At 39.8% G+C, this 25769-nt stretch overlaps 1 protein-coding gene across 2 annotated transcripts in view; it reads left to right on the top strand.

Moving 5' to 3' along the window:
* STRBP (spermatid perinuclear RNA binding protein) overlaps positions 1-25769 on the top strand; it is a 67773-nt gene that overhangs the window by 21411 nt on the left and 20593 nt on the right. For both annotated transcript variants that reach the window (XM_049774147.1, XM_049774146.1), the window contains exons 5-11: positions 10982-11073; positions 11593-11688; positions 13373-13484; positions 14102-14199; positions 14448-14559; positions 21433-21525; positions 22274-22473. In XM_049774147.1, the coding sequence (XP_049630104.1) occupies positions 10982-11073; positions 11593-11688; positions 13373-13484; positions 14102-14199; positions 14448-14559; positions 21433-21525; positions 22274-22473 (803 nt within the window). The remainder of the gene's footprint in view (positions 1-10981; positions 11074-11592; positions 11689-13372; positions 13485-14101; positions 14200-14447; positions 14560-21432; positions 21526-22273; positions 22474-25769) is intronic.

Raw genomic sequence — 25769 nt, 5'->3', positions numbered from 1 at the left:
TCAATCCCAGCATGCTATATGGACCCCAAGCACCACCAGACGTAATTCCTGAGTGCAGAGCCAGAGGTAACCCTTGAGCACTGCCGGGTTTGGCCTTCCCACAAAAAAGCATAAGATACATTTGGGGTTTCAGAAATTTTTTGTATTGACACATGATCTTTATTTAAAAAAAATAAACATTCTTAAGTACAAAACTACATACATTGTAACCATTTCAGTGGGACGTATATTTCCCAATGACATCCCAAACTTCTCCCTTTCCACAAAGCAGACTACTTGCCATACATGTCTGCTTCACATTTTCTTCCCTGGGCCAGAACAATAGCATAATGGGTAGGAAGCTTGCCTTGCATGTGACCAACCCAGGTTTGATCCCTGGCACCTCATATAGTCCCTGGAGTCCATCAGGAGTAATTCCTGATTGCAAAGCCAGGGGTAAACCCTGAGCATTTCCAGGTGTGACCCCCAAAGAAACAAAAACCTTTGTTTTTCTTCTCTTTATTTCCACATATTTGGGGGAAAATTGCATGTTTCCAAGCAGGTTATACCATCACGCTTAACCCTTCAACGTTGTTTTTGCAGAAATGATCCATCTTTCTATTGCTTGGTTCAAATCATCTTTTTGATTCCTTTTTACTTTTTTGATTCTTAGAGAGTATTTAGAGTGTGGGACCAGACCAGTAGCATAGTGAGTAGAGTGCTTGCCTTGTACACACTTGACCTGGGTTCCTTCCCTGGCATCCCATGTGGTCTTCTAAGCTTGCCAGGAGTAATTTCTGAGTGCTGCCAGCTTTGACCCCAAAATACAAACAAACAGACAAAAATATAGGGCTGTTCTCTTTGTATTTATTTTTCACAGATATAGCCAGATCTCTCTCTCTCTCTCTCTCTCTCTCTCTCTCTCTCTCTCTCTCTCTCTCTCTCTCTCTCTCTCTCTCTCTCTCACACTCACTCACTCACTCATTCTGTCTTTCTCTCATCATGCCTAAGGACTATTCTAGCGTATCTATCTTTCTCTCACTCACCTCATTTTCTCTCTCTCCCTCACCTCACCCTCGTAGTGCCCATGGACACATCCACATCTACATCCACACACATTCAGCAGTGCTTGGAAGTTCTTCTCAGTGGTCCTTGGGAGACCCTGTGGTGCTAAGGATTGAAAGTGTGTTAATCTTTATTTCTGTAGCCCTACTCTGACTTTTTTTTTTTTAATTTTTTTTTTGTTTTTTGTTTTTGGGTCACACCCAGCAGAACTCGGGGTTACTCCTGGCTCTACACTCAGAAATCACACCTCGCAGTCTCAGGGGACCATATGGGATGCTGGGATTTGAACTACCGTCTTTCTGCATGCAAGGCAAACACCTTACCTCAATGCTATCTCTCTGCCTCCACCCCCCACTATGACTCTTGAGCAACAGTCATTCCACTTTGCCGTCATTGTCTGGAATGAATATGGGAGCACCTTAGCTGATTGGGATTTTCTGAGCATCATAGAGACTCAGGCAAGCCACTTTTGGATTTTAAATTTATTCAAAAAATAGCTGAAAATATTTAAAATGTTTTAATACTTTAAAAATATTAAAAACAGGGACCAAAGTGATAGCACAGCAGTTAGGGTATTTGCCTTTCACTCAACCAACCTGGGATGAATTCAGATTCAATCTCTGGCATCCCCCAAGACTGCCCTGGAGTGTCTGAGCACCGCCAGGTGTGGCACCAAAACCAAAATAAATAAATAAATAAATATTAAAAACCGCAGGAATATATATTTGCCATGGAATGGGCAGTAAATTCATTTATATAAATATTTATATTTCTATTTGAAATCACAGAGACTCCCAGAGACCCTTGTGATTTATGTTGAGACAAATGGCAATTCTCAATTAGGAAGATTTTTTAGGGATTCACTGAGAAATTGCCCAAGAATTGCTTTTTACGTACAGGTGCCAGTGTGAACTTGTGTGGGTTTATGCCAGGGGTCTCAAACTCCCGGCCTGTGGGCCGTTTGCAGCCCTCCGTATAACATTTTGTGGCCCGCGGCCGGTCTTCAAATATCGCAGTATTTGCGATTATTTGGCAATAAAATTCGCATTAGTAAGAAAAATCACATTAAACATTTGCATACCCCGAGCAGTTTCGTTCGGGGTATGCAAATGTTTAATGCGATTTTTTTTTTTTTTTTTGGTTTTTGGGGCACACCCGGCGATGCTCAGGGGTTACTCCTGGCTGTCTGCTCAGAAATAGCTCCTGGCAGGCACGAGGGACCATATGGGTCACCAGGATTCGAACCAACCACCTCTGGTCCTGGATCGGCTGCTTGCAAGGCAAACACCGCTGTGCTATCTCTCTGGGCCCTAATGCGATTTTTTGAGTTTTTTTTTCTTACTAATGCGATTTTTTATTGTGAATATTCGGTAAGCAAATAATCGCAAATACTTTGCGCCTAGCACAGATGTTATTTCCGCTACTCCTGCTGCTGTCCCTTGCATTTTCGGAGGCCTACGGGAGAGAAGTTTATTACAGAATTAGATTTTGTCATACCTTCATCATGACTTCATTAAAGCCTGCAGTGAAGAGAAAGATTGATAACGAGCTCAGACAATTTCAGGAAAAGTGGGAGACACAGTATTTCTTTGTTGAGCACAGGGGCATCCCCACATGTCACATGTCTTATTTGCTCAGAGGAAGTTGCAGTGCACAAGGAATACAACTTGAAACACCATTATTCAACTAAACATGCTGAGGAATGTTCAAAATATCAAGGAAATGAGAGAGTCAAGCGGGTTGCCAGTCTTAAAGCATGTCTAATGAGGCAACAAGATTTCTTCAAGAAAACAACCAAAGAGAATGTTGCATCAGTCGAAGCTAGTTTCATGGTTAATGAGATGATTGCTAAGGTAGGGAAACCATTCACAGAAGGAGAGTTTGTTAAAAAAAAAAATGCATGTTACAGGCTGCAAGTATTATCTGTCTGGAAAAGAAAGGTCAGTTTAGCAAAATCAGCCTTTCTGCCAACACAGTGGCAGAGCGCATTTCTGACATGTCAAGTGACATTTATCATCAACTATGTGAGAAAGCCAAATGTTTTGATGCATACTCAGTTGCTCTTGACGAGGGCACAGATATAACAGACACTGTGCAGCTCACAATTTATGTCCATGGTGTTGATTGAAATTTTGAATTGACAGAGGAGCTGCTCACAATAATTCCAATGCATGGCTAGACCACCGCTAATGAGATATTTCGACATCTGTGTGATGCCATTGAGAATGCAGGTTTACCATGGAAGATTTGGAATAATAACCGATTGAGCACCATCGATGACAGGGAGGAAAAATGGACTGGTGGTACTTGTTCAAATAAAACTTGAAGAGGAGGATGTAGAGAAGGCTATTGCTCTTTACTGCATTAACCATCAGCAGGCCCTTTGCAGTAAATGCCTGCTGTGTGACAATGTGATGTCTGTTGTTGTGAAATGCATCAACCAAATCATATCCAGGGGCTTTAAGCACAGGAGATTCCGTGCTTTTTTAGAGGAAATGGAGTCAGAATATGGAGATGTGCTCTATTTCACTGAGGTACATTGGCTCAGCAGGGGAAATGTCCTGAAAAGATTTTTTGAGTTGATAGAATAAGTGAAAGCCTTCATGGAGAATGATGGGAATGCTGTTTCTGAGTTGAGTGATCACAAATGGCTCATGGACTTAGCTTTTCTTGTTGACATTACACATAAGCTGAATGTACTAAACAAGATGTTACAAGGTCCGGGGCAGCTTATCAGTGCTGCCTATGACAACGTGAGAGCATTCGCCACAAAACTTGTGTTATGGAAATCCTGGCTCTCTCAAACAAACCTTTGCCATTGCCCAGCATGCAAGGAACTTGTGGATGCAGGCATACCATTCAGTGGTGAGAAATATGTTGATGCTATTTTTAAGCTAGAGAAGGAATTTGATCACAGATTTGCAGACTTCACAAAGCACACAGCCACTTTCCAAATTTTGTGGACCCCTTTTCCTTTGATGTGCAAGATGCCTCTCCTGTGCTTCAAATGGAGCTCATTGACCTGCAGTGCAACTCTGATCTCAAAGCCAAGTTCAGGGAGATTAGTGGAAAAGCAGACATGCATGGGCAATTTTTGAGAGAATTGCCCCCAGCTTCCCTGAGCTTTTCCAAATGTTCAAGCGCACCATGTGCCTTTTTGGGAGCACATATTTGTGTAAAAAGTTATTCTCCACATTGAACTTCAATAAATCAAAGTACAGGTGTAGACTTAATGATGATCATCTTCAAGCCATACTGAGGGTCTCAACTGCTTCCTCTCTAAAGCCAAATGTGGTTCAGATTTGTGAGAAGCGCTGTCAAGTCTCTGCAGCAAGGAATAGGCAAAAGATGCCATGTTCAGAAGAACTGTTCATGATCTTCACTCAATGTTCTATTCATGTTCAGAAGAAATAATTAAAACTGTTAATAATGACCTTTGAGGACTTATGTGGCCCTGCCTCACCCCAACTTTGCCTCCTGCGGCCCCCAGGTAAATTGAGTTTGAGACCCCTGGTTTATGCTGATGTTACAGGCTGATTTCCCATCCACATCCAGTGCAAACCTTTCACTGTTACCTTTAGTGTGGCAACTGTCTATAGAGGCAATGGGGAAAAGTCTCATTACTAGTGATGTGTCTCACATAATAATACACACTTATTCTTTTTTTTTTTTTTTTTTATAAATTTAAACACCATGGTTACAAGGTTGTTCACAATAGGTTTTTTTTCATAGATAAATTTTTTATGACTAGTTACAGTCATATAGTGGATAACAACCTTCATTAGTGCACATTTTCCACCACCAATGTCAACAGTTTTCCTTTCACCCTCCCTGATGCCCTTTTTCCTCCCACCCACCCTCTCCTGCCTGTCTCTGGAACAGGTACTTTACTTCTCTCTCTCTGTCTCTATCTGTCTCTCTCTCTCTTTCTGTCTCTGTCTCTGTCTCTGTCTCTCTCTCTTTTTGTGACATTGTGTTTTGTACTGCTGCAAATGTAGGATGCCATGAGTGTCCTTTCCATATTAGACCTCCTCTACTCTTAACTACACTCTCCATTCTTTGTGGCATGCTACCTACCATGGAATGGTCCTCCTGATTTTCATCTCTTGTTTCTGAATATCATCTCCACAGTCTTTTATTTTCCTTTCATCCCAGTGAGGAGGCACACTCTCTTTTTCTATTGCTACATATACTTGCCCTCCGTAGTAACCTAATGTCTTGCATGGAAAGAATTGTAGCGTAATGTTTACAAATCCTCAAGGAATTGAGAGAAGGGGCTGCTAGGATACCTTTGAGCTAACTAGAAAATTATCAGCATGAATTCAGTAATTTACCTTCCTCCAGATTGTCAAGGGAGGCATTCATGATAGCCCAGCTCAATTATTTTTACTTTTGAAAAGCCCAGGTTCCAGACATGCATTTCCTATGTAGTTAACACAGTTGTGTCTTGTCTTTTCTGTGCCACATCTCTGGGCTGATGTGTTTAGTAACAACTATTTATGTCAGTGGGGGAGAGAAACTGACCAGTATCTCCTGCAGTTGCTGTGTTTCTAGTCACTGATTCAGCTTCTATGGGATGAACCAAGTTAGGAATAATAGACTTCTTTTCTGGTCTTCTATTGCTCAGAATATTTTATGCATCTTCATGCTCTGCTGCCAGGTAACTGAGCAATAAGTTTTTAAAAGTGATTAATTTTATGTTAAATTTTGGGATTTTTGTCATCTTACCAAGCCTACTTTCCATGTTGTTTCTAATCCATTTAACTGGTCACTGTTGGAGAAAAATGAAATGACTCATTTATATTGTTTGTGATTTAAATATTCCAGATGCCTCTTTTTATCAGAAAAGCTTTGCAACCAGAATGGGTAGGGTGTTTGCTTTGTATGCGGCCTACCCAGATTGATATCTGCCATCCCATTTGGTTCCCTGAACACCACCAGGAGTAGAGCCAGGAGTAATCCCTGAGCAGCACTGGGGTTGGCCCCCCCAAAAAAACTCAAAAAGCTTTGTTTCTACACACAACTGCAACAACCATATTAAATTTTGTGTGCAGTAATAATAAGCATGTTTCTTCTAGTGCCAATTCTGTCATTGCTACATTAAGTAATTTATATTTTCTTAATGAGTAAAATATAGAAAACTATAATACTTTGGGGTTGGAGATATAACACAGCAGTAGGGCGTTTGCCTTGTATGCAGCCAACCCAGAACTGATGGTGGTTCGATTCCCATCATCCCATATGGTCCCTGATGCCTGCCAGGAGCGATTTCTGAGGGTAGAGCCAGGAGTAACCCCTAGCACCCTTGGGTGTGACCCAAAAACTAAACTAAAACAAAACAAAACAAAACTGTAATTCTTTATAAAGGGAATACCAGTACTTCTTAGTTGATCTGATGGGCTTTTAAGTTTACTTTGTTTTGAAATAAGTAACTTTGAGGGCCACTGTGATGACTCAAGACTCTGGGGTACATACATGACTATAGGAACCTTGTATTTTCCACCCCTATGTATCCCATGAACATCTTTGAGAGTTCATCTTAGTGCTTCAACAGCAATGCCCCCAGCCTCTGCCCCATAGCACCTCTGGTGTGCCCCAACCAAGAATTATAACTCAGAAGTAAATAAGAGGAGATAAATCATTGCATCTATTCTGCTGTTTCTTACTATCTGAATATTAACTTTTTTCTTCTTGAGTTTTTGACTGTCAGCGTGATGAAACATGGTCATTCTGATGATAATGTAAAAGGGACTCTAACACAAGTCTTTGTTCTCTGTATGTCCCTTTTATTCTTTCTAGTAGTTTTCTCCTCCAATGGTTGTCACGCAAGCTCATGTCTCTTTTTTTGTATTTTGTTTTTTGTTTTTGGGCCACACCATGACACTCATGGGTTACTCATGGCTATGCGCTCAGAAATTGCTCTTTGTTTGGGGGCAACAATATGGGACTCCAGGGGATGGAACTACAGTCCGTCTTAGGTTAGTGCATGCAAGGGAAACGCCCCACCACTTATGCCACTGCTCCAGTCCTTGTTTTGACTCTGGGAATGAAGAGTGAGTGTGTGTGTGTGTGTGTGTGTGTGTGTGTGTGTGTGTGTGTGTGTGTGTGTGTGTGTGTGTTATAATCATCCCCCTTTCAAAGTACCCATGTTGTTAGGATCTGAGCAATAGTATAGAAGGTAGGGCACTAGTCTTTTATGCAGTGTTTCACTATGACTTGCCAGGAGTGATCTCTGAGAGCAGAGCTAGGAGTTTTAAGGGTATTTCTGGTGAGGCTCCATGACAAAACAATACAGAAATTACTTGTATAGTAATGAGATTAAAGCATTAGGTTCTGACCATCAGACAAAGTACTAGAAAGTTCAGAGCTTTGATTTGCTCTATCTCTACCTACCTAAACTTTTTCCTTCTTTCTTTCATCATCCCTATTCATGATCCATCTAGTTGGTGAGCTAGGATAATAAAACTCAGTTTGTCTTACTGTTAAACTAAAGACTGAACTCTTTTTTTTTTTTTTTTTTTTTTTTTTTTTGTGGTTTTTGGGTCACACCTGGCAGTGCTCAGGGGTTATTCCTGGCTCCAGGCTCAGAAATTGCTCCTGGTAGGCACGGGGGACCTGGGACGCCGGATTCGAACCGATGACCTGCATGAAAGGCAAACACCTTACCCCCATGCTATCTCTCCGGCCCAAAGACTGAACTCTTAAAATAAGTATGTTTCATCTTGGGATTATTAAACAGTCAAACTGACAAGTCTGGTTTTTTTTTTTTTTTTTTTTTTTTTGTTTTGTTTTGTTTTTGGGCCACACCCGGCGGTGCTCAGGGGTTACTCCTGGCTGTCTGCTCAGAAATAGCTCCTGGCAGGCAAGGGGGACCATATGGGACACCGGGATTCGAACTAACCACCTTTGATCCTGCATCGGCTGCTTGCAAGGCGAACGCCACTCTGCTATCTCTCCGGGCCCAAGTCTGTTTTATTTTTAAATAATTTTTATTGTGACCGATGTGGATTCCAAATCCTTCACAGTAATATTTGAGGTACGTAGAGGCATTGAATCAGGATATTCCCACCACCAGTGTTGTCCTTCCTCCACCCCAGTTCCCAGCATATCACCCACCCCCTTTGCCCTTCATACTGCTAGAATATTGGTCCCCTCTGTATTTAGCTTGTTGTATATAGTTGTTGTGTACAGATTGATTCTGTTGCCGTTGACTTTGGGTTTGGTGTTTAAGTTTGATCCTTTTTAATTTCTACTCAGTGTTCATTTGACTGTTTGGTTCTGGTACCATCCATTTCCCCCTCCCTCAATTTATGAGGCAGAACAAGATAATTCAAATTATGTGGTTCTGGGGCCGGAGAGATAGCATGGAGGTAAGGCGTTTGCCTTTCATGCAGGAGGTCATCGGTTTGAATCCCGGCGTCCCATATGGTCCCCCTTGCCTGTCAGGAGCAATTTCTGAGCCTGGAGCCAGGAATAACCCCTGAGCACTGCCGGGTGTGACCCAGAAACCACACACACAAAAAAAAAGTTATGTGGTTCTGTTTGAAAAAAAAGAAAAAAAAAGAAAAAGAAAAGAATGAAAAGAAGAAAAATATAACAAAAACCCAAGGAAAAAAAAAGACAAAAACCTACAAAAAACCAAAATAAACAAAACAAAGAAACAAAAATCAAACAAAAGACCAAAACCAGCAACTACAAAAAAAGCATCACAGTAACAAATACAATAACCAGGAGAATGAAAGGAAAAACAAAGAGAAAAGAAAGGAAGGCTTGGTTTGGGCAAGGTTCCCCACCCCCACCCCCCCACCCCCCCCACCCCGTTTTTGTTTTTGCACAGGCACAGTAAATATTGGGGAAATTAGGAAGGGAATTCCCTTGGCCTAAAAGGTACAGGGTTTCTCCACCCTTGAAACATACTTTCATGGGAATAACTACAGGCTCCATATATGCTCCTTTTCACTCCCCAAGGACTTTTTATGGTGCCAGGAAATTTTGTGCTCAATTGTGGATGATAGAATCAGGCCTCTTACAAGAGGTCTTGTTATTTGCACAAGGCATAGAAAGAAGCCTAGGGTAGTGTCTTTCTTTACAGTGCTAGCAGTTCTGTTTCATCACTGTTGTAATCAGTCTTCTATAACTGGTGGTTGACAAGTCTGATTTTTAATAGTTTCTAATCATTCATTTTGAGTATTTCTTTTTTTTGTTTGTTTGTTTTTGTTTTTGGGGCCACACCCAGCGGTGCTCAGGAATTATTCCTGGCTTTATGCTCAGAAATCGCTTCTGGCCAGCTTGGGGGACATTTAGGATGCTGAGGATCAAACCTGGTTCTTCCTGGTTTGGCAGCATGTAAAGCAAATGCCCTACCACTATGCTGTCACTTCAGCACCTCATTTAGAGTATTTATGTGGTGTGTGAGCTTTACACAGATGCTTGGATTGACCCAGACATTTTGACATAAAAAATAAACATAAAATTATAAGTTGTGTATGTTTTTCTTATTATAAAAACAGAGTTGAACAAGTCTAAGAATTGTCTACCTTTAAAGTGAATACCCTTAATAATCTTCATAGCTTCCATGTCCATCCATATATAGGAAAATGTCATGACTTCATTTATCCTGATGACTTCATAGTATTTCGTTGTGTAGATGTACCACAGTTTTGTTTTGTTTTGTTTTGGGTCACAACCGAATGCGCTCAGGGATAACTCCTGGCTCTATGTTCAGAAATCACGCCTGGCAGGCTCGGGGGACCGTATGGGATGCCGGGATTCAAACCACCGTTCTTCTGCATGCAAGGCAAACACCTTACCTCCATGCCATCTCTCTAGCCCGTACACAGTTTCTTTAGCCACTCATTTGTTGTCAGGCTTCTGGGTTGTTTTCAGATTCTGGCTATTGTAAATAGCGCTGCAATGAATATAGGTGTGCAGAAAGCATTTTAGTATTGTGTTTTTGTGTTCCTAGGATATATCCCTAGGAGTGGTATAGCTGGATCATATGGTAGCTTAATTTCCAGTTTTTTTGAGGAATTTTCATATTGTTTTCCATAAAGGCTGAATTAGAAGGCATTTCTACCAGCAGTGAATGAGAGTTCCTTTCTCCCCACGTCCCTGATTGTTCTTGTTCTTTGTCCCAGTCTCTGTGGCATGAGATGGGTATTTCAGTGTTGTTTTGATTTGCATCTCTTGATGATTACTGATCTGAAACATTTTTTCATGTGCCTTCTGGTCATCTGTATTTTTTCTTTCAGGAAGTGTCTGCTCATTTCGTCTCCATTTTATGATGGGGTTAGATTATGTTCTTAAGTTCTCTCAGTACCTTGTATATTTTAGATGGTAGCCCCTTATCTGATGGGTATTGGGTGAATAGTTTCTCCCATTCTGTGGGCCACACCCAGTGGCGCTCAGGGTTAACTCCTGGCTCTTTGCTTAGAAATCACTACTGGCAGGTTCAGAGGACTATATGGGATGCTGGGATTTGAACTGGGGGTCCATCCTGTGTAGACCGCGTGCAAGGCAAACACCCTACTGCTATGCTGTCGCTCCAGCCCCCTCTAAGCCTGTTTATTAAAGGAATAATTAATGCACATACTTTTTGGGGGGAGGGGCACACCTGGTGACTCTCAAGGGTTACTGCTTAATTCTGCGCTCAGAAATTGTTTCTGAGCAGGCTTGGGGGACCCCATAGGATGCTGGGGATCAAATCCAGGTTTGTCCCTAGTCTACTGCATGCAAGGTGAATGCCCTGCTGCTGTCCTATAACTCCAGCCCACATAATTTTTTTTTTTAAAAGCTGCAAAGCTAAAATAGGAAATCTTCTGGGAGTCTTATTTGTTCACTCACATACTGCTATTTTTTATTTGCTATTGGTTGGTAATTTGACAGGAATCTCTTTGTCAAATTGTATATGTCTCTCTTTATCTCATTTTCCCATTAGAAAAGGTTGTGATGAAAGATCCTCCGGACTTATTGGACAGGCAGAAATGCCTGAATGCCTTGGCGTCTCTTCGACATGCCAAATGGTTTCAGGTTGGCTCTTTATTTATTATTCTTTGGTTGTTGTGTCCATGTGCAGTCTTTTTTAGAACCCCTGCCACTTAACACAGTTTTCTGTGTTACAGATGAAAACAGGGATTTCTCTTTATGTAATACTGTTATTGGAGTAAATTACTTAATTGTGGTAAAGTGCTAGCAAAGCTTCTATTGTTAATGGCCATTAATTATCCTGTGATAATTTTTCAGTTTAGTACTCTGAATTTCAAAAGATGGCTTATAAAATATACACATGATGAGAAAAGCTAAAAGTTAGGATTGTTATAGAAATGGATTGTTTCGAGGCTGTGAAACAATAGTAGTTTTTAATAATATGCTTTGATTTTAAAATAACCTTTTAAAACCACAGTTTTACTGCTTTTTTAATAACGAGTTTTGTTTGTTTGCTTGATAATGCTAATTAATTAGGACTTAAAACAATCTATCCTGGATCAATGTGTTTGAACTAAAGGCTGGATTTCAACAGGGATATTGGAATCATTTTGTTTGTTTTAGGCAAGGGCAAATGGATTAAAATCGTGTGTAATTGTCCTCCGAATTCTGCGTGATTTGTGCAACAGAGTCCCCACATGGGCACCATTGAAAGGATGGGTAAGTATTTATGTCAGTTGTAGGAATCCTGTAGAAATGACATATTCTGTGAACATGTCTAATTTTTGAGTTAGATAAGGTGTAAAAAACAGTATCTATTTTTTTTTTTGTTTTTGGTACACACCCAGAGGTGCTTAGGCCTTAGTCTTGGTTCTGTGGTCAGGGAACCATAAGGTGATATTGAACCCACAATCCCATATCTGCAGTATACAATGTTCTCAAATGCCCTCAAGTTGTATCTTTTTAAATTAATTTTAAAATGTAAAACACCTGTTCCTTCAACCTTATCATATTTCTATTCTTGATATATTTCTGTTTCTGCATCTGGTAGAAGTGACTGTCTGTACTTGTGCTGGTGGCTGATTCTTTAATTATTCAACTACTGCCCATGAATGCTTATGAAAACTTCTTTGGGCATAATTTCTTTTATTTATTTATTTTTTTTTTTGGTTTTTGGGCCACACCCGGTAACGCTCAGGGGTTACTCCTGGCTATGTGCTCAGAAGTTGCTCCTGGCTTGGGGGACCATATGGGACACCGGGGGATCGAACCGCGGTCCGTCCTAGGCTAGCACAGGCAAGGCAGGCACCTTACCTTTAGCGCCACCGCCTGGCCCCAATTTCTTTTATTTTCATTTAAAATAAAATCTGCCTGAAATACTAGTCTTATGATTCTCTATTCTTTTCTCTTGAGTATAGGTATTTAAATAAGTTCATGCTTGTAATTTGAGTCAGTACCTATAACTCAATATGGTTATGGTTTATAATGTATGTTGCAGAAGCTTATTTGAATATTATTATGCCTGACCTAATCTAGACCAACAATTTAGAACATTATAAAGCTATAGTTTTAATTTTTAATTAATGTAATAATTATTACTTTGAATGTTTTAAATTTGTGGCAATTTGATCTTTTATTTCTTCTTCTTTTTTTTTTTTTTTTTTTTTTTTAAGTTTTTGGGCCACACCCTGGGTTGGGGGAATCATATGGATGCCAAGGGATCGAATTGTGGTCCGTCCTTGGCTAGTGCGGGCAAGGCAGACTCCTTACCGCTTGTGCCACCGCTCCGGCCCTTTCATTTATTCTAGTGGTTGTTCTTGGACAAGTTTGTATGAAATGAAAACTTCCTGTGGTTTGGTGTTAAATGATGAGAGTTGGGTTTGAACACTGGTTTTTACTGAAACATATACAGACTTGTTATATAGATCAGTTAGAAGATAACTGTTGGGCCAGGAAAGATAGCACAGCAGTGTTTGCCTTGCAAGCAGCCGATCCAGGACCTAAGGTGGTTGGTTTGAATCCCGGTGTCCCATATGGTCCCCCGTGCCTGTCAGGAGCTATTTCTGAGCAGACAGCCAGGAGTAACCCCTGAGCACCTCCAGGTGTGGCCCAAAAACCAAAAAAAAGAAGAGAACTGTTTTTTAAGTGATCCTTTGTGGGGAAACGGAAAATAGTTTTTGTAACAATGTATCTTCTCAATGTATTCTTTTAAAACAGCATTTTTTTTTTTAAACTGTGGCTGGGGTAAAAAATAATAATGAATAGAGAAGTTAATTGGGTCCTTTTTGTTAAACTGGCGTCCACTTTTTGGGCCTCTGTTGCACATGAAACGTCAGCTTACTTTTAACTGTAATCCTTTTAACACTTGGTGCATGTAACTAATTTGTAATTTAATATCTTCTAGCCACTAGAGCTTATATGTGAAAAGTCTATAGGTACTTGTAATAGACCTTTGGGCGCTGGGGAGGCCTTGAGACGAGTAATGGAGTGTTTGGCATCTGGAATACTACTTCCTGGTAAGGGCTTCAAACTCTGGAGGCAGATGACTCAGAAAAAAATGTATTTTAGTTCACTTTTGTAAATATGTGCTAAATTTGTGCTATTTACAGAGAAACTTATAGGAATTACTTTGGCTTTAAATTTTTACAAATGGAATGTTTTGAGTGTTATAAAAGTACTACAAACTTTTAATAATTTGTTTTATATATACTAACATATACGGTACTAATAAGGTACTATCTGCTATGAACTTGTTTTACCTAGAGCTCTGATTTAGAAAATGCAGACATTTGGATTAGAATGTGTGAAGTTCATTCTGGTGTTTATTTTCTAAATATTTTATTTGGCCTTAATTTTTACATATAAGAGTTGGTATGATTTATGTGCTATTTCAAATTCTCAGAGTAAAACATAATTCTGGCCTTAATATTTTAGTGACTTCCAGTAGAATAAAGGAATTCAAGTGCTAACATAGCAAAAATGGATGTCCTTTTTGATTTTTAGTTGAGCATATTTTAAATGTAGTTCTTCAAGATTTTTTTCCTTCTCATCTCCCCCAACCTTGTGAATTTATTGCCATCTAGAACCTCTGTTCTAAATGGACTTGTGTTTCTACTTTTGTCCTTGTCAAAAGGGGGTCCTGGTCTTCATGATCCTTGTGAGCGAGACCCAACAGATGCGCTGAGCTATATGACTGTCCAGCAAAAAGAAGACATCACCCATAGTGCACAGGTAGGAGATGGGCAGTATGGCCGTAGACAACTATCTTAACTTTTTCTGAATTGTCCTATTTATGCACTTATTTTACCTGTTATCAGGGAATTTTGCTAACATAATATCATTTAATAACTATCTTTTTAGCCAAAAGATACTTTAGTTGAAAAGGATACTTTGTGGCCAGAATAACTTAGGAGAAAACTCTATGGATGGCCATTGAAATTTTCACAGATAACCATCTTCTGCTTATTCTTGTTTTTTAGCATGCACTTAGACTATCTGCGTTTGGCCAGATTTATAAAGTGCTGGAAATGGACCCCCTTCCATCTAGTAAACCTTTTCAGAAATATTCCTGGTCAGTTACAGATAAAGATGGTGAGTGTGTGAAGCCTTTATTGGGGTTGGGTTGGACATGGGCAGTGATGGAGATAGACATGGATATGTGTCTTTTTTTGTTTTGCTTTGTTTTTTGGGTCACACCCGGCAGCGCTCTGGTTACTCCTGGCTCTAAGCTCAGAAATCGCTCCTGGCAGGCTCGGGACCATTTGGGATGCCGGGATTTGAACCACAGTCCTTCTGCATGGCAATGCAAACACATTACCTCCATCCTATCTCTCCAGCCCCGGATATGTGTCTTAATACAGTTTGACAAAGCATTACTGTTGAGCCAAAGTATGCATATGAGTGTTTATTGCTTTGGAAGATGGCTCAGAGAATTACAATGTGCTTTGCGTGTGGAAACCTGGGTTTGTTCTTCTGATAAGCTGTTTCCCTGATCACTTCTAGTGACCTGTGATCACTACCAAAAGTAGCTCTGGAGTGTGTGCACACAGAAACATACTCTCCCATCCCTCCACATACATCACACACAACACTCACAATTTTGGCATGACTTTTCTTTATCAGTGATGTAATTTGTTCTTATTAGTGATGATTTCATGACTCCATTGGTCAGATTCCATTATAAAATAGGCTTAGAATCCATACTCTGAGAAATCCTGGTTTAAGGAGAATAGATAAACATGAGATTATTATTGCTGTTACTGATTTGTTTGATGATCTTTTAAACTCATTGTTTTTTCTACAGGCTTTGGGACCAGTGTAACTTGGGTTCCAGCGATAGCTTCATTCTATTTTTAATTTGGTTTTGGGTCTTACCCAGTCGTGCTCAGGGACCAGGTAGTGTTAGGAATTGAACTGGTCACCCACTTGCAAGGCAAGCACCTTAACCTCTATATTATCTTTCTGACCCTCATGTCTTCTTTATATGTTTTGTCTATTTTTTGAAACATTTGGTGATGTTCAAGGATTACTCCTGGCTCTTGTAATCAGGAATCACTACTGGTGACCTCTGGGAACCAATGGAATGCTAGAGATGGAACCTGCCTGGATCAGCTTTGTGCAAGGCACATGCTCTCCTGACTTGCTATACTATCGCTCCAGCCCCTCAATAATTTTTTTAGATTCTAAAGTGATTCTGAAATTTTCATTTTGGTTAATTTTTTTTTAGATATGTACTAAATTTCTGCTCTGTACCAAAACAGTATTGTATGGAAGTTATTTTGCATGAAATGTTCACAACTGGAATGTTTGTTGTAAAAGTGCTTATTAAACTTTTAGTAATTTGTTTTATCTGTATTAGCATATAAGGGACTGTTAAGGTGATACTGTGTCTGCTACAAATTTTATTTACTCAGACCTTTGGATTAAAAAAATGTAGATTTTTTTTTATTGGGGGGGGCACACCTGGTCACACTCAGGGGTTACTCCTGGTTATGTGCTAAGAAGTTGCTTCTGTCTTTGGGGATCATATGGGACACAGGGGGATCAAACTGAGGTTCATCCTAGGTTAGTGCGTGCAAGGCAGACACTCTACTGTTTGCACTACCACTCCAGCCCAGAAAATGTAGATATGAGTTAAAATACATGAAGTTCATTCTCTTTGCAATCTGGTATTCAGATATAAAAGCAATTTTATGGGGCTAGAAAGTATGACGGGAAGGTTCTTGCCTTGCATGTCTAGGTTCTATTCCTACACTTCATATGATCCCCTGAATTCTGCCAGGTGTAGCCCAACTCACACTCCTTGCCCCCCATTGCCTCCCTTGCCTACCACCACACTCATAAAACTACTACTATTACAACAACAAAGATTCTTCTAGTACCTATTACTCCATTAGTTTTGCGTATGTATGCTGGATATTAACACCATTGGCCGTACACATGTGAAGCACATGCTCTTCCACGTAGTTAGATCCCCACTCAACTTCACTTCAAGTTTAACCTTTGATTTTATTAGTGTTTCATAGTTCTTCACTCTTAATTATATGTTCTCACTTTTTTTCTCAACCTATGTTCCAGGGTTCATTCATTATGATTATTTTTCTTCTTTAAAAATACTTAATTTTTAAGTTAAATTTAAAGTTAAATTTTAACTTTGTTTTAAGCATTGTGGTTTACAGAATGGTTCATAGTAGAGTTGTTTTGGGCATTTCAATATTCCAGCACTGGCTCCACACCTTTGTGACCTTTCCTCCATCAGTGTCCCCAGTTTCCCACCCACTCTGCAAGTCTTACCCTGAACTGGCACAAAATAATTAATTTTATATTGCTTGTTACAACAAAATGGTTAATGGAGTTATCAAAAATACTTTAATAAAATATGAAAATTAATATTATCTCACAGTGGGGTAATTAAATTAAAATTAGAGGGTTTACTAAGCTGTTTGTTGCTGGTTGAGCCTTCTGTATTATTGATTTTGTTTAGTGAGTTTAGAGTTGGCTTCTATGCTACTTTTCCATCTAATTTGCTGTGCTCCGACTGGCTATCATATTTTGGAACTTGTAGATATTGTATCCGCATATGCAGTTGCATGTTCTAGGAACTCTAAAGTCCATAGAACTGAGTCAGTGAGTGTAAGTGGCTTGGTTTGAATCTTTTCAAGATTAATTGTGAGACTGTGAAGCTGGGCAGTTTCTTACACGGAGGTGCTCTGGGATGTGGGTGGTGTGGCTGGTGGGGCTTCTAGCAGTATGTGGTGGAGTTGGGCATTATGATTATTTCTTCCTTTTTAGTACACACCTTCCTTTTGTTTTCTTGGTAAAATCCTAACTTGGTTGAAATTAAGCTCTTTGCCAAGCTATTGAAAATCATTGGAGGAGAGAAAATATGCTTTCATCTCAGTGTTTTCCTTTTAAGACTTGACATCAACCTTAAGTAGACTGTTTTTCTGTCTGATAGTCCTGTAAATTCTAGAATTTTTTTTTAACAAGGTCTTGATCACTCTTATCTTTTTTCCTGTCCTACTTTCTTTTCCAGACCTCACTCTCATCATATGACTTTATTTGCTCAATGCACTTTTTTTTTGGACCACTCCTGACTATACACTCAGAAATCACTCCTGGCTTGGGGGAGCATATGGGACGCCAGGGGATCGAACCGTGGTCTGTCCTAGATCAGCGCGTGGAAGGCAAACGCCCTACTGCTTGTGTCACCTCTCTGGCCCCTCAATGCACTTTTATACTTTGCGATTTCTTCATTGAAAGAAAATCAGTCTGTTTTCCCCCCTCTCCTACCCTCCTCTTCCTTCCCTTTTCCTTTCTTCCTCCACCTCTTCTCTCCTCCTCTTATTTTCTCTCCCCTCCTCTCTCATCTCCTCTCTCCCCTCTTTTGTCCTCTTTCTTCCCCTCCTCTTATCTCCTCTCCTCTCATTTACCCTCTTCTCTCTCTTTCCCCTCTCCTCCCCTCTCTCCCTGTTCTCCTCTCCCCGCCTTTTCTCTCCCATCACCTCCTATCCCTCTTCTTCTTTCTCCTTTCCTCCCCTACCTACACCCTTCTATTTCTCTCTGTTCCCCTCGCTCCTTCTCTTTTCTCCTCCCTTTTTCTTTGGCAGGAGGGTGGCTATATCCAGCTGTGCTCAGGGCTTACTCCTGGCCCTGTGCTCAGGGATCACTCACAGTAGGCTTGGGGGACTCCATGGGATGTCAGGAATCAAACCTAGTTCACTGTATGCAAGGTAAACACCCTTCTTGCTGCGGTATCACTCTGATCCCTCTTAACTCTTTCCTTCCATTCTCCCCTCTACTCTTCTTTCCATTTCTTTCCCCTGCTTTCTGTCCTCCACTTTCGCCTCCCCTCCTTCTCTCCACTTCCCTCCTTTTCTCCTCTCCCCATCTCATGTTTTTTCCTGTTCATGTCCTCCTGGAGTTATACGGGGGACTGTGTATGATGCCAGAGATTGAATTGGAGTCAGCTACATGCAAGGCTGGTGTCTCTTAAGCTGTGTAGTTACTTAAATCTAACCTTTTTGTGGTTTAGGGACAAGATGTTTATCAAGGAATAGTTCTGTGAGTGCCCTACAGTATCAACAAAAACAATACCACAAAAAAAACTGTAGTGAGCATAATATCCTGTGAAGTACCTCGAAGAGAAAATTCATTGGAAAACAGCCATTAGGCATAGGCAGATTTAATGCTATTGAAAACAGAACGTGGGCACTTCAGAACTGAGTGCTTCCCCTAGGTGTGAAGAAGGGAGAAAAGAAAAGTGACTGCCAAGCTGGTACCACCAACTTCATCAAAAGGCCACTGTATGATAGGTACTTTTCTGGCCTTCATCATGAATACTGAATATAACTTAGTAATACTTCCTCTCCCTTTAGACTCTTACTTTTCTCCATTGTGTGCTTCTAACCATGTGACTTGCTACTGTAATTAGTTTCTATCATCGGACACAAGCTCTTGAGAATAAAGACATTATTCTCAGTTGTATGTCTGGAGCCAAATTCTGTCCAGTATGGATGAAAATATTCAATCAATATTTGTTGTTGAGTGAATGAAATTATGATGATAGGAAAGTACAGGCTTCAGAGATTTCTTATGAGAATTAAATAACTTAATGAATGTAAGCTATTAAAAACAGAGCCACTATTTTTAAAATTTGTTGATGGTGTTGAAATTGAATGCATGAGAAACCATTAATAGTATTGTAAAACACAGAATCTTAGTCAATTAAAAATAGTTAGCTCTTCAGTAAGTGCTCTTTATTTCTAGGTTTATTAGAGGTCAAAAATTATTTTATTATTATTTTTTTTTGTAAAGTAGGTCTATTCTCTCTAGGATTGCAAGTTATAATTTGCTAAAGATTTTACAACCTTTTTTTTTATTTGTTTGTTTTTGGGTCACACCCGGCAGCGCTTAGGGGTTACTACTGGCTCTATGCTCAGAAATCGCTTCTGGCAATCTTGGGTAATCATATGGGATGCCGGAATTCGAACCACTGACCTTCTGCACGCAAGGCAAATGCCTTACCTCCATGCTATTTCTCTGGTCCCTTTACAACCTCTTTTAAATGGCTGGAATGGAAGAATAGAATGAAACTTACTTCATTGAACACTGTTTATGTAGTTGGAGGATTTAGAGAATCTGTCAATACATTTAACCCTATTTGTGATTTTTTTTTTTTTTTAGGCAAATGGGGAACTATTTTTAATGGAACTTAATGAGTGAAGAGTGATTGAATAGACATTGTTCCTTTTTAATTTTTATCTTTTAATTTTTTGGGGTTTTTTTTGTTTGTTTTGTTTTGGTTTGGTTTGGTTTTGGTTTTGGTTTTTGGGTCACACCCGGCGGTGCTCAGGGGTCACTCCTGGCTGTCTGCTCAGAAATAGCTCCTGGCAGGCACGGGGGACCATATGGGACACCGGGATTCGAACCAACCACCTTTGGTCCTGGATCGGCTGCTTGCAAGGCAAACGCTGCTGTACTATCTCTCCAGGCCCTGTTTTTTAATTTTTAAATTGAATTTTGGGAAGACATGCTTAAAGTTTTATGTAATGTAAAATGCATTTTAATATTAGCAGATATAAATAGATAATACCTTTTGTTGAGATCATCAAAAATGCTTTACCAAAGTGGCAAGTATTAACTCAAACAAATACTGATCAGTGTTCACCTCATAGGCAATAAATCTTGAAGAACAGATAATACATATGGGTTATTATTATAAGCTTTCAGTAAGTATACCTGGAAATCTGTGCCCTGAATCTGTTTAGGATATTTTTCTTAACCAAAAACCTAATGACCAACTTTCAAGTTGAAGACTTAAAAAATTAAAAATTTGGGGCCGGAGAGATAGCATGGAGGTAAGGCGTTTGCCTTTCATGCAGAAGGTCATTGGTTCGAATCCCGGCATCCTATATGGTCCCCCAAGCCTGCCAGGAGCAATTTCTGAGCATGAAGCCAGGAGTAGCCCCTCAGTGCTGCCGGGTGTGACCCAAAAACCAAAAATAAATAAATAAATAAATAAAGTAAAATAAAATAAATTTTTTTATTTTTAATTAAATCACCTTGAGATAGTGTTAAAAAGTTGATGATAGGAGAGTTTCAGTCCTACAGTGTTTTAACAATGTTACAACATCCGTCCCTTCACCAGAGTTCATTTCCTACCAATTTCCCCAGCGTTCTCCAATGCCCCCCCCCTTTCTCCCGCCCCTACTTTTCCTTTTTAGGCACCAAGGTTTTCAATACTGTTACTGAAAGGGTACCATGCATATCATTTGACCTCTTTTCAACACCCAGTTGATTTCCAACTTAGTGTCATAGTGTTCATTTCTCTGTTCAAAATGCACTCCCAACCCATTTTTGTTATCCTCGAGTATTAGTCTCATACTGTGGTATGTTGGTTTTTTTTATTATTATTATTATTATTTTAATCCTTCAAATGAAAAAACTTAATCAGGGAAAAAGTGACTTTGTGGTAGTGATAAGATCAATGCCAATTACTTTTATATTTTGGCATATATCTTTCTTGACTTCTGTTTATACACATATAGATGTGAATATATGCACAGGCATTTGTATATGTATATGTGTGTCAAAATGGGAAATTTATATTCTTTAAAAAGAGTTGTTATTTTCTAAAGATTCTTTTAAAAAGTTTGTTCTTCCAAGATTGTGATTTAAGGTAATGTGATTAATGCAAGACTTGTGTGGCCCAGGTGATCCCCAAAGTGCTTCTTCCTGTTTCTTTCAATTGGGTGGGATAGTGGAGTTCAACAAAGTAGAACTCAGGTGCCCAGGGGTGCGAAAATAAAACCTATAAAACTGGTCCTCCAGCATGCAGAACATGCCCCCTTGAGCTTTGGGGTCTCTCCTGGGCCTCTCCCTTTCCTTTCTGAACATAATACATTTGTAGAAGTAGAATCAAACAATTCTGATTGATAGTGAAACTTCAGCAATTATTTTTAGGTGCTGGGTCTTCAGCTCTGAAGAGACCATTTGAAGATGGATTAACAGATGACAAAGATCCCAATAAAAAGATGAAACGAAATTTAAGGAAAAGTATGTAAAGTCTTTATTTTAGTGGAAAGTGTTAAAATGCCATGGGGTGGTGGTGGAGTGATATCACAGTGGTAAGGCGCTTGCCTTGCACTTCGCCAATATAGGATGGATCCTGGTTTGAACTCAGCATCCCATAGGGTCCCCCAAGCCTGCCAGGAGTGACTTCTGAGCGCACAGCCAGGAGTAACCCCTGGGTGCCACTGGTTGTGATCTAAAAACAAAACAAAACAAAAATACCATATGGGAAAATAAAAATGACAAAGCATTTGATTTGAATTAGAGTTGTCAGGCTTGATCCAAACAAATTAAAAAGTTGAATAGATTTTCGTTGTTGCTGAGCTTCATTAAGATACATTAATATTGACAGATTACAATGGGTGTATAGATAGAACAATGTACAATGTATTTTATTTTGACAGTGATGTTACAATAATATTATGATGGGATAAATTGAATTTTTTTTTTTTAATTTTGGTTTGGGTCTCACCTGGCAGTGCTCAGGGGTTACTTCTTGCTCTATGCTCAGAAATTGCCCGTGGCAGGCACAGGGGACCATATGGGATGCAGGGATTCGAACCACCGACCTTCTGCATGAAAGGCAAACACCTTACCTCCATGCTATCTCTCCAGCCCAAATTGAATTAAAAAAAAAATTGTTGAACATAATGGTTCTCACATAGAACCCTTAGATACGTAGATGAAATATTAAAGGTCTGATTTCTTATCTTGTTCCTTTTCCTTTTAACAGTTTTGGATAGTAAAGCAATAGACCTTATGAATGCACTAATGAGACTAAATCAGATCAGGCCTGGGCTTCAGTACAAACTCTTATCCCAGTCTGGCCCTGTCCATGCCCCAGTCTTCACCATGTCTGTAGATGTGGATGGCACAACATACGAAGCCTCAGGACCATCCAAGAAAACAGCGAAGCTTCATGTAGCAGTTAAGGTACAGTATTTATTTTGCTTATTAGTTTGTTTTTTTTTTTTTTTACTGTTTTGTTACCGATAGATGCTTATTTCTCTATAGCATATTAATATCTGACTTTTTTGGGCCACATCCGGTGACGCTCAGGGGTTGCTCCTGGCTATGTGCTCAGAAATCTCTCCTGGTTCGGAACCATATGGGATGCCAGGGAATCAAACCCAGGTCTGCCCTGGGTCAGCTGCATGCAAGGCAAATGCCATACCACTGTGCTATCACTCCAGCCCCTATCTGACTTCTTTTGTGTGTGTGTGTGGGGTGGTTGGATTTTGGGGTCACACCTTGCAGTACTTGGGATTATTCTTGACTTTTCTCATGGGGTCATTTCTGGCAGTGCTTGGGTCCCTGAATGCAAACCTCTTGAATGCAAAGCACATGCTCCGTTCCATTATGCTCTCTCTGACCCATAACTTAGACTATCCAACAGGGGTCTCAAACTCGAGGCCCTCGGGTCGTTTGGGGCCCTCCGTACAACATTTTGTGGCCCGCGGCCGGCCTTCAAATATCACAGTATTCGCGATTATTCGCTTACCGAATAATCGCAATAAAAATCGCATTAGTAAATCACATTAAACATTCACATACCCCAAGCATTTCTGTTCAGGGTATGCAAATGTTTAATGCGATTTTTTTTCTTACTAATGCGATTTTTTATTGCGAATATTCGGTAAGCAAAATCTCTTATGCAGCCCTGCCTTACCCCGACTTTGCCTCCTTCGGCCCCCAGGTAAATTGAGTTTGAGATCCCTGCTATACAATGTACCTCTCAGAACAACAGAATTCCTTTGTATATATTAAAGTTTGGAAATGGGCCTGGAGAGATAGTACCAGCTGGCAGGCATCTCTTACCTTGCATGGTACTGACCTGGGTTCAGTTTTCCGCATCCCATATGGTTCTTGGAACACCACTAGGGGGAGGGGGGTGTTCATGTGCAGAGAGCAGGAGTACCTTGTTAGCATTGCCAGGCATGAACCCGAAACAAAACAAAATATGGGGAAATTTAGGAAATAAAAAAAAGTAAAGAAATAAATATATAAATAGAAAATCTCTGAGGCAGATCATTAATGCATATGGAATGCTGAATTATATTCCCAACTCCATTTTCTTTTGTAGTTGTTGTTTTTAGGTTGAGCTCATAATATATAAATAATTAAATGATTTTCAGCTCTTGTTTTTATATTTTAACATGTCATCATTTTCCCATGTTTTAAAATCGTTGGCCTATATGCAGCAGTCCTCAGTGGCTCCTCCTGGCTTATGCTTAGAATATATTCCTGGTGGTGCTTGGGGTATCAGAAACAGTGCTGGTAATTGAACTGAGATTGGCTGCATGCAAGGCAAGTACCTCAACCCCTGTAATGTTTCTCTGATCTAGGAGATACTTTTCTTTAAGTATCTGTGCTACTGAAGTGAGCACCAGAGATACTTTTTCTTTTTCTTTTTTTTAGAGTAGGAAGTGTTTGGGCCACAGCAGATGGTGCTAGGGTTTTGCTTTCAGGAGTGCTTGGGGAACTATGAGGTGCCAGGGATCAAACCAGGTCACCTGCGTTTAAGGCAAGTTCCTTAATTTAATCTCTCTAGTCCTATGAAGTTAATCATTTTAATGGCTGTATGATTATGATTCAGATACATTATTTACACTTTTCTGTTACTCACTTTTTGCATTTTGTAGATTTCTGTTATAAGTAAATTTGATCAGTATCCATTTATATGGTTCCTTTTCCATATTTTAGCGTGTTTTTGTGAGGAATGAGGAACAGGAGTAAACTTATCATTCATGCTTGTGTGTTGAAAATTGTTGAGTACTCCACTTAATGTCTTATGGACAAATTAAAAAAAATCAAAGATTATGTATACAAATTGACACTGGGCCTTTTTTATGATGATCATTTTATTTGCAACTATTAATGTAGGTGCAAGCATTATTCTAGCTAGGGTCTTGGGATGTAGCAGTGAACAAAACAAAGTGTCCTCCTGAAGGACTGCAGTGTTGATCAGATAGATAAATGAATAGATTGTGTCAATGCAAAAAAAAAAGTAATAAAGTTGCAAAAATATAAACTACCATGTTATTTAAACCCTGTCTTGTATTTTCAAATAGTTTGAGTTTATTATGAGGCAAAGGGATTGATGAGATAAAGTGATGGAGCACAAGCTTGGCATATACAAGGTACTGAGGTCTCTCTTCAGTATTGTCTTGCTCCCAAGCACGACTGGATAGTTTCTGGCGGTGCCCGAGCACTGCTGATTGGCCTGGTTGTTTTCAGTGCTGTTAAGTGCAACCATAGTGTGCTCTCTATTCCCACAATTGGTTCAAACCCTACTGGGAGTGGTTACAAGTTCACAGCTATTACTGGGTTTGCCTCCTATGAAAACTAATACAAATGGGGGCTGGAGTGGTGCAGCGGTAGGGCGTTTGCCTTGCACGCAGCTGACCTAGGGTAGACTGTGGTTCGATTCCCCTGCGCCCCATATGGTTGGTCCCCCAAGCCAGGAGCAATGATTTCTGAGCGCATAGCCAAGAGTAACCCCCTGAGCGTCACCAGGTGTCCAAAAATCAATTAAAAAATAAAAGAAAAAAGAAAGAAAACTAATACAAATGAGGAAAGACAGAGAAATGAGTCCAAGAACAGAGCTTAAATACAGTTCAGTAACTTAGCTTTAATGTGTCTGAGAATGAGTCACAGATGTCAACTTCATGGTCAGAGAAATAATTGAATGGAGCCTGTACTACTATGCATGCAGAAGACTTGAGTTCAGTCCCCTAATCCACATGATTTTCCTCAAGCACTTGTTAGGAATGACTGTTAAGCACAGGGCCGAAAGGAATAACGCCAGAACAGTGTTGTATGAGGACCAATAGAACAAACAAAATAGTTCTATCTGACATAGAACGCTTGTTAATAGATCAATTCATTCTTTATAAACAACACATGATTGAGAGACCACGATTACTTTGCTGTGACGATCATGTGGGATTCTGACTTGGTAGGTTTTCATAGAAAGGAATAGCATGATTTCTTCAAAGGTCTCCAATTCAGTGACTGTTGGTGGACTATTTCTTTGAATAACCCTTAATAACCCTTAATATAAGCTAGTTGCTCAGGTAGTAGATTTTGTAATAAAATTAGATGCCATTTATTGTTCTGATAATGATTAACATTTGGCATGTGTTGAAGGTCCTACATCCCCTTTTAATCAGCAATTTTGCGTCCATTTGGGTTTTTCCCATCAAGAGAGTGTTGCAGACTCTCTTGAT

The sequence above is a fragment of the Suncus etruscus genome, chromosome 5 (genome assembly GCF_024139225.1).
Source record: "Suncus etruscus isolate mSunEtr1 chromosome 5, mSunEtr1.pri.cur, whole genome shotgun sequence".
NCBI classification, from domain to species: domain Eukaryota; kingdom Metazoa; phylum Chordata; class Mammalia; order Eulipotyphla; family Soricidae; genus Suncus; species Suncus etruscus.
Note: the sequence above shows the minus strand (reverse complement) of the source record. Positions and strands in the feature narration are given on the sequence as shown.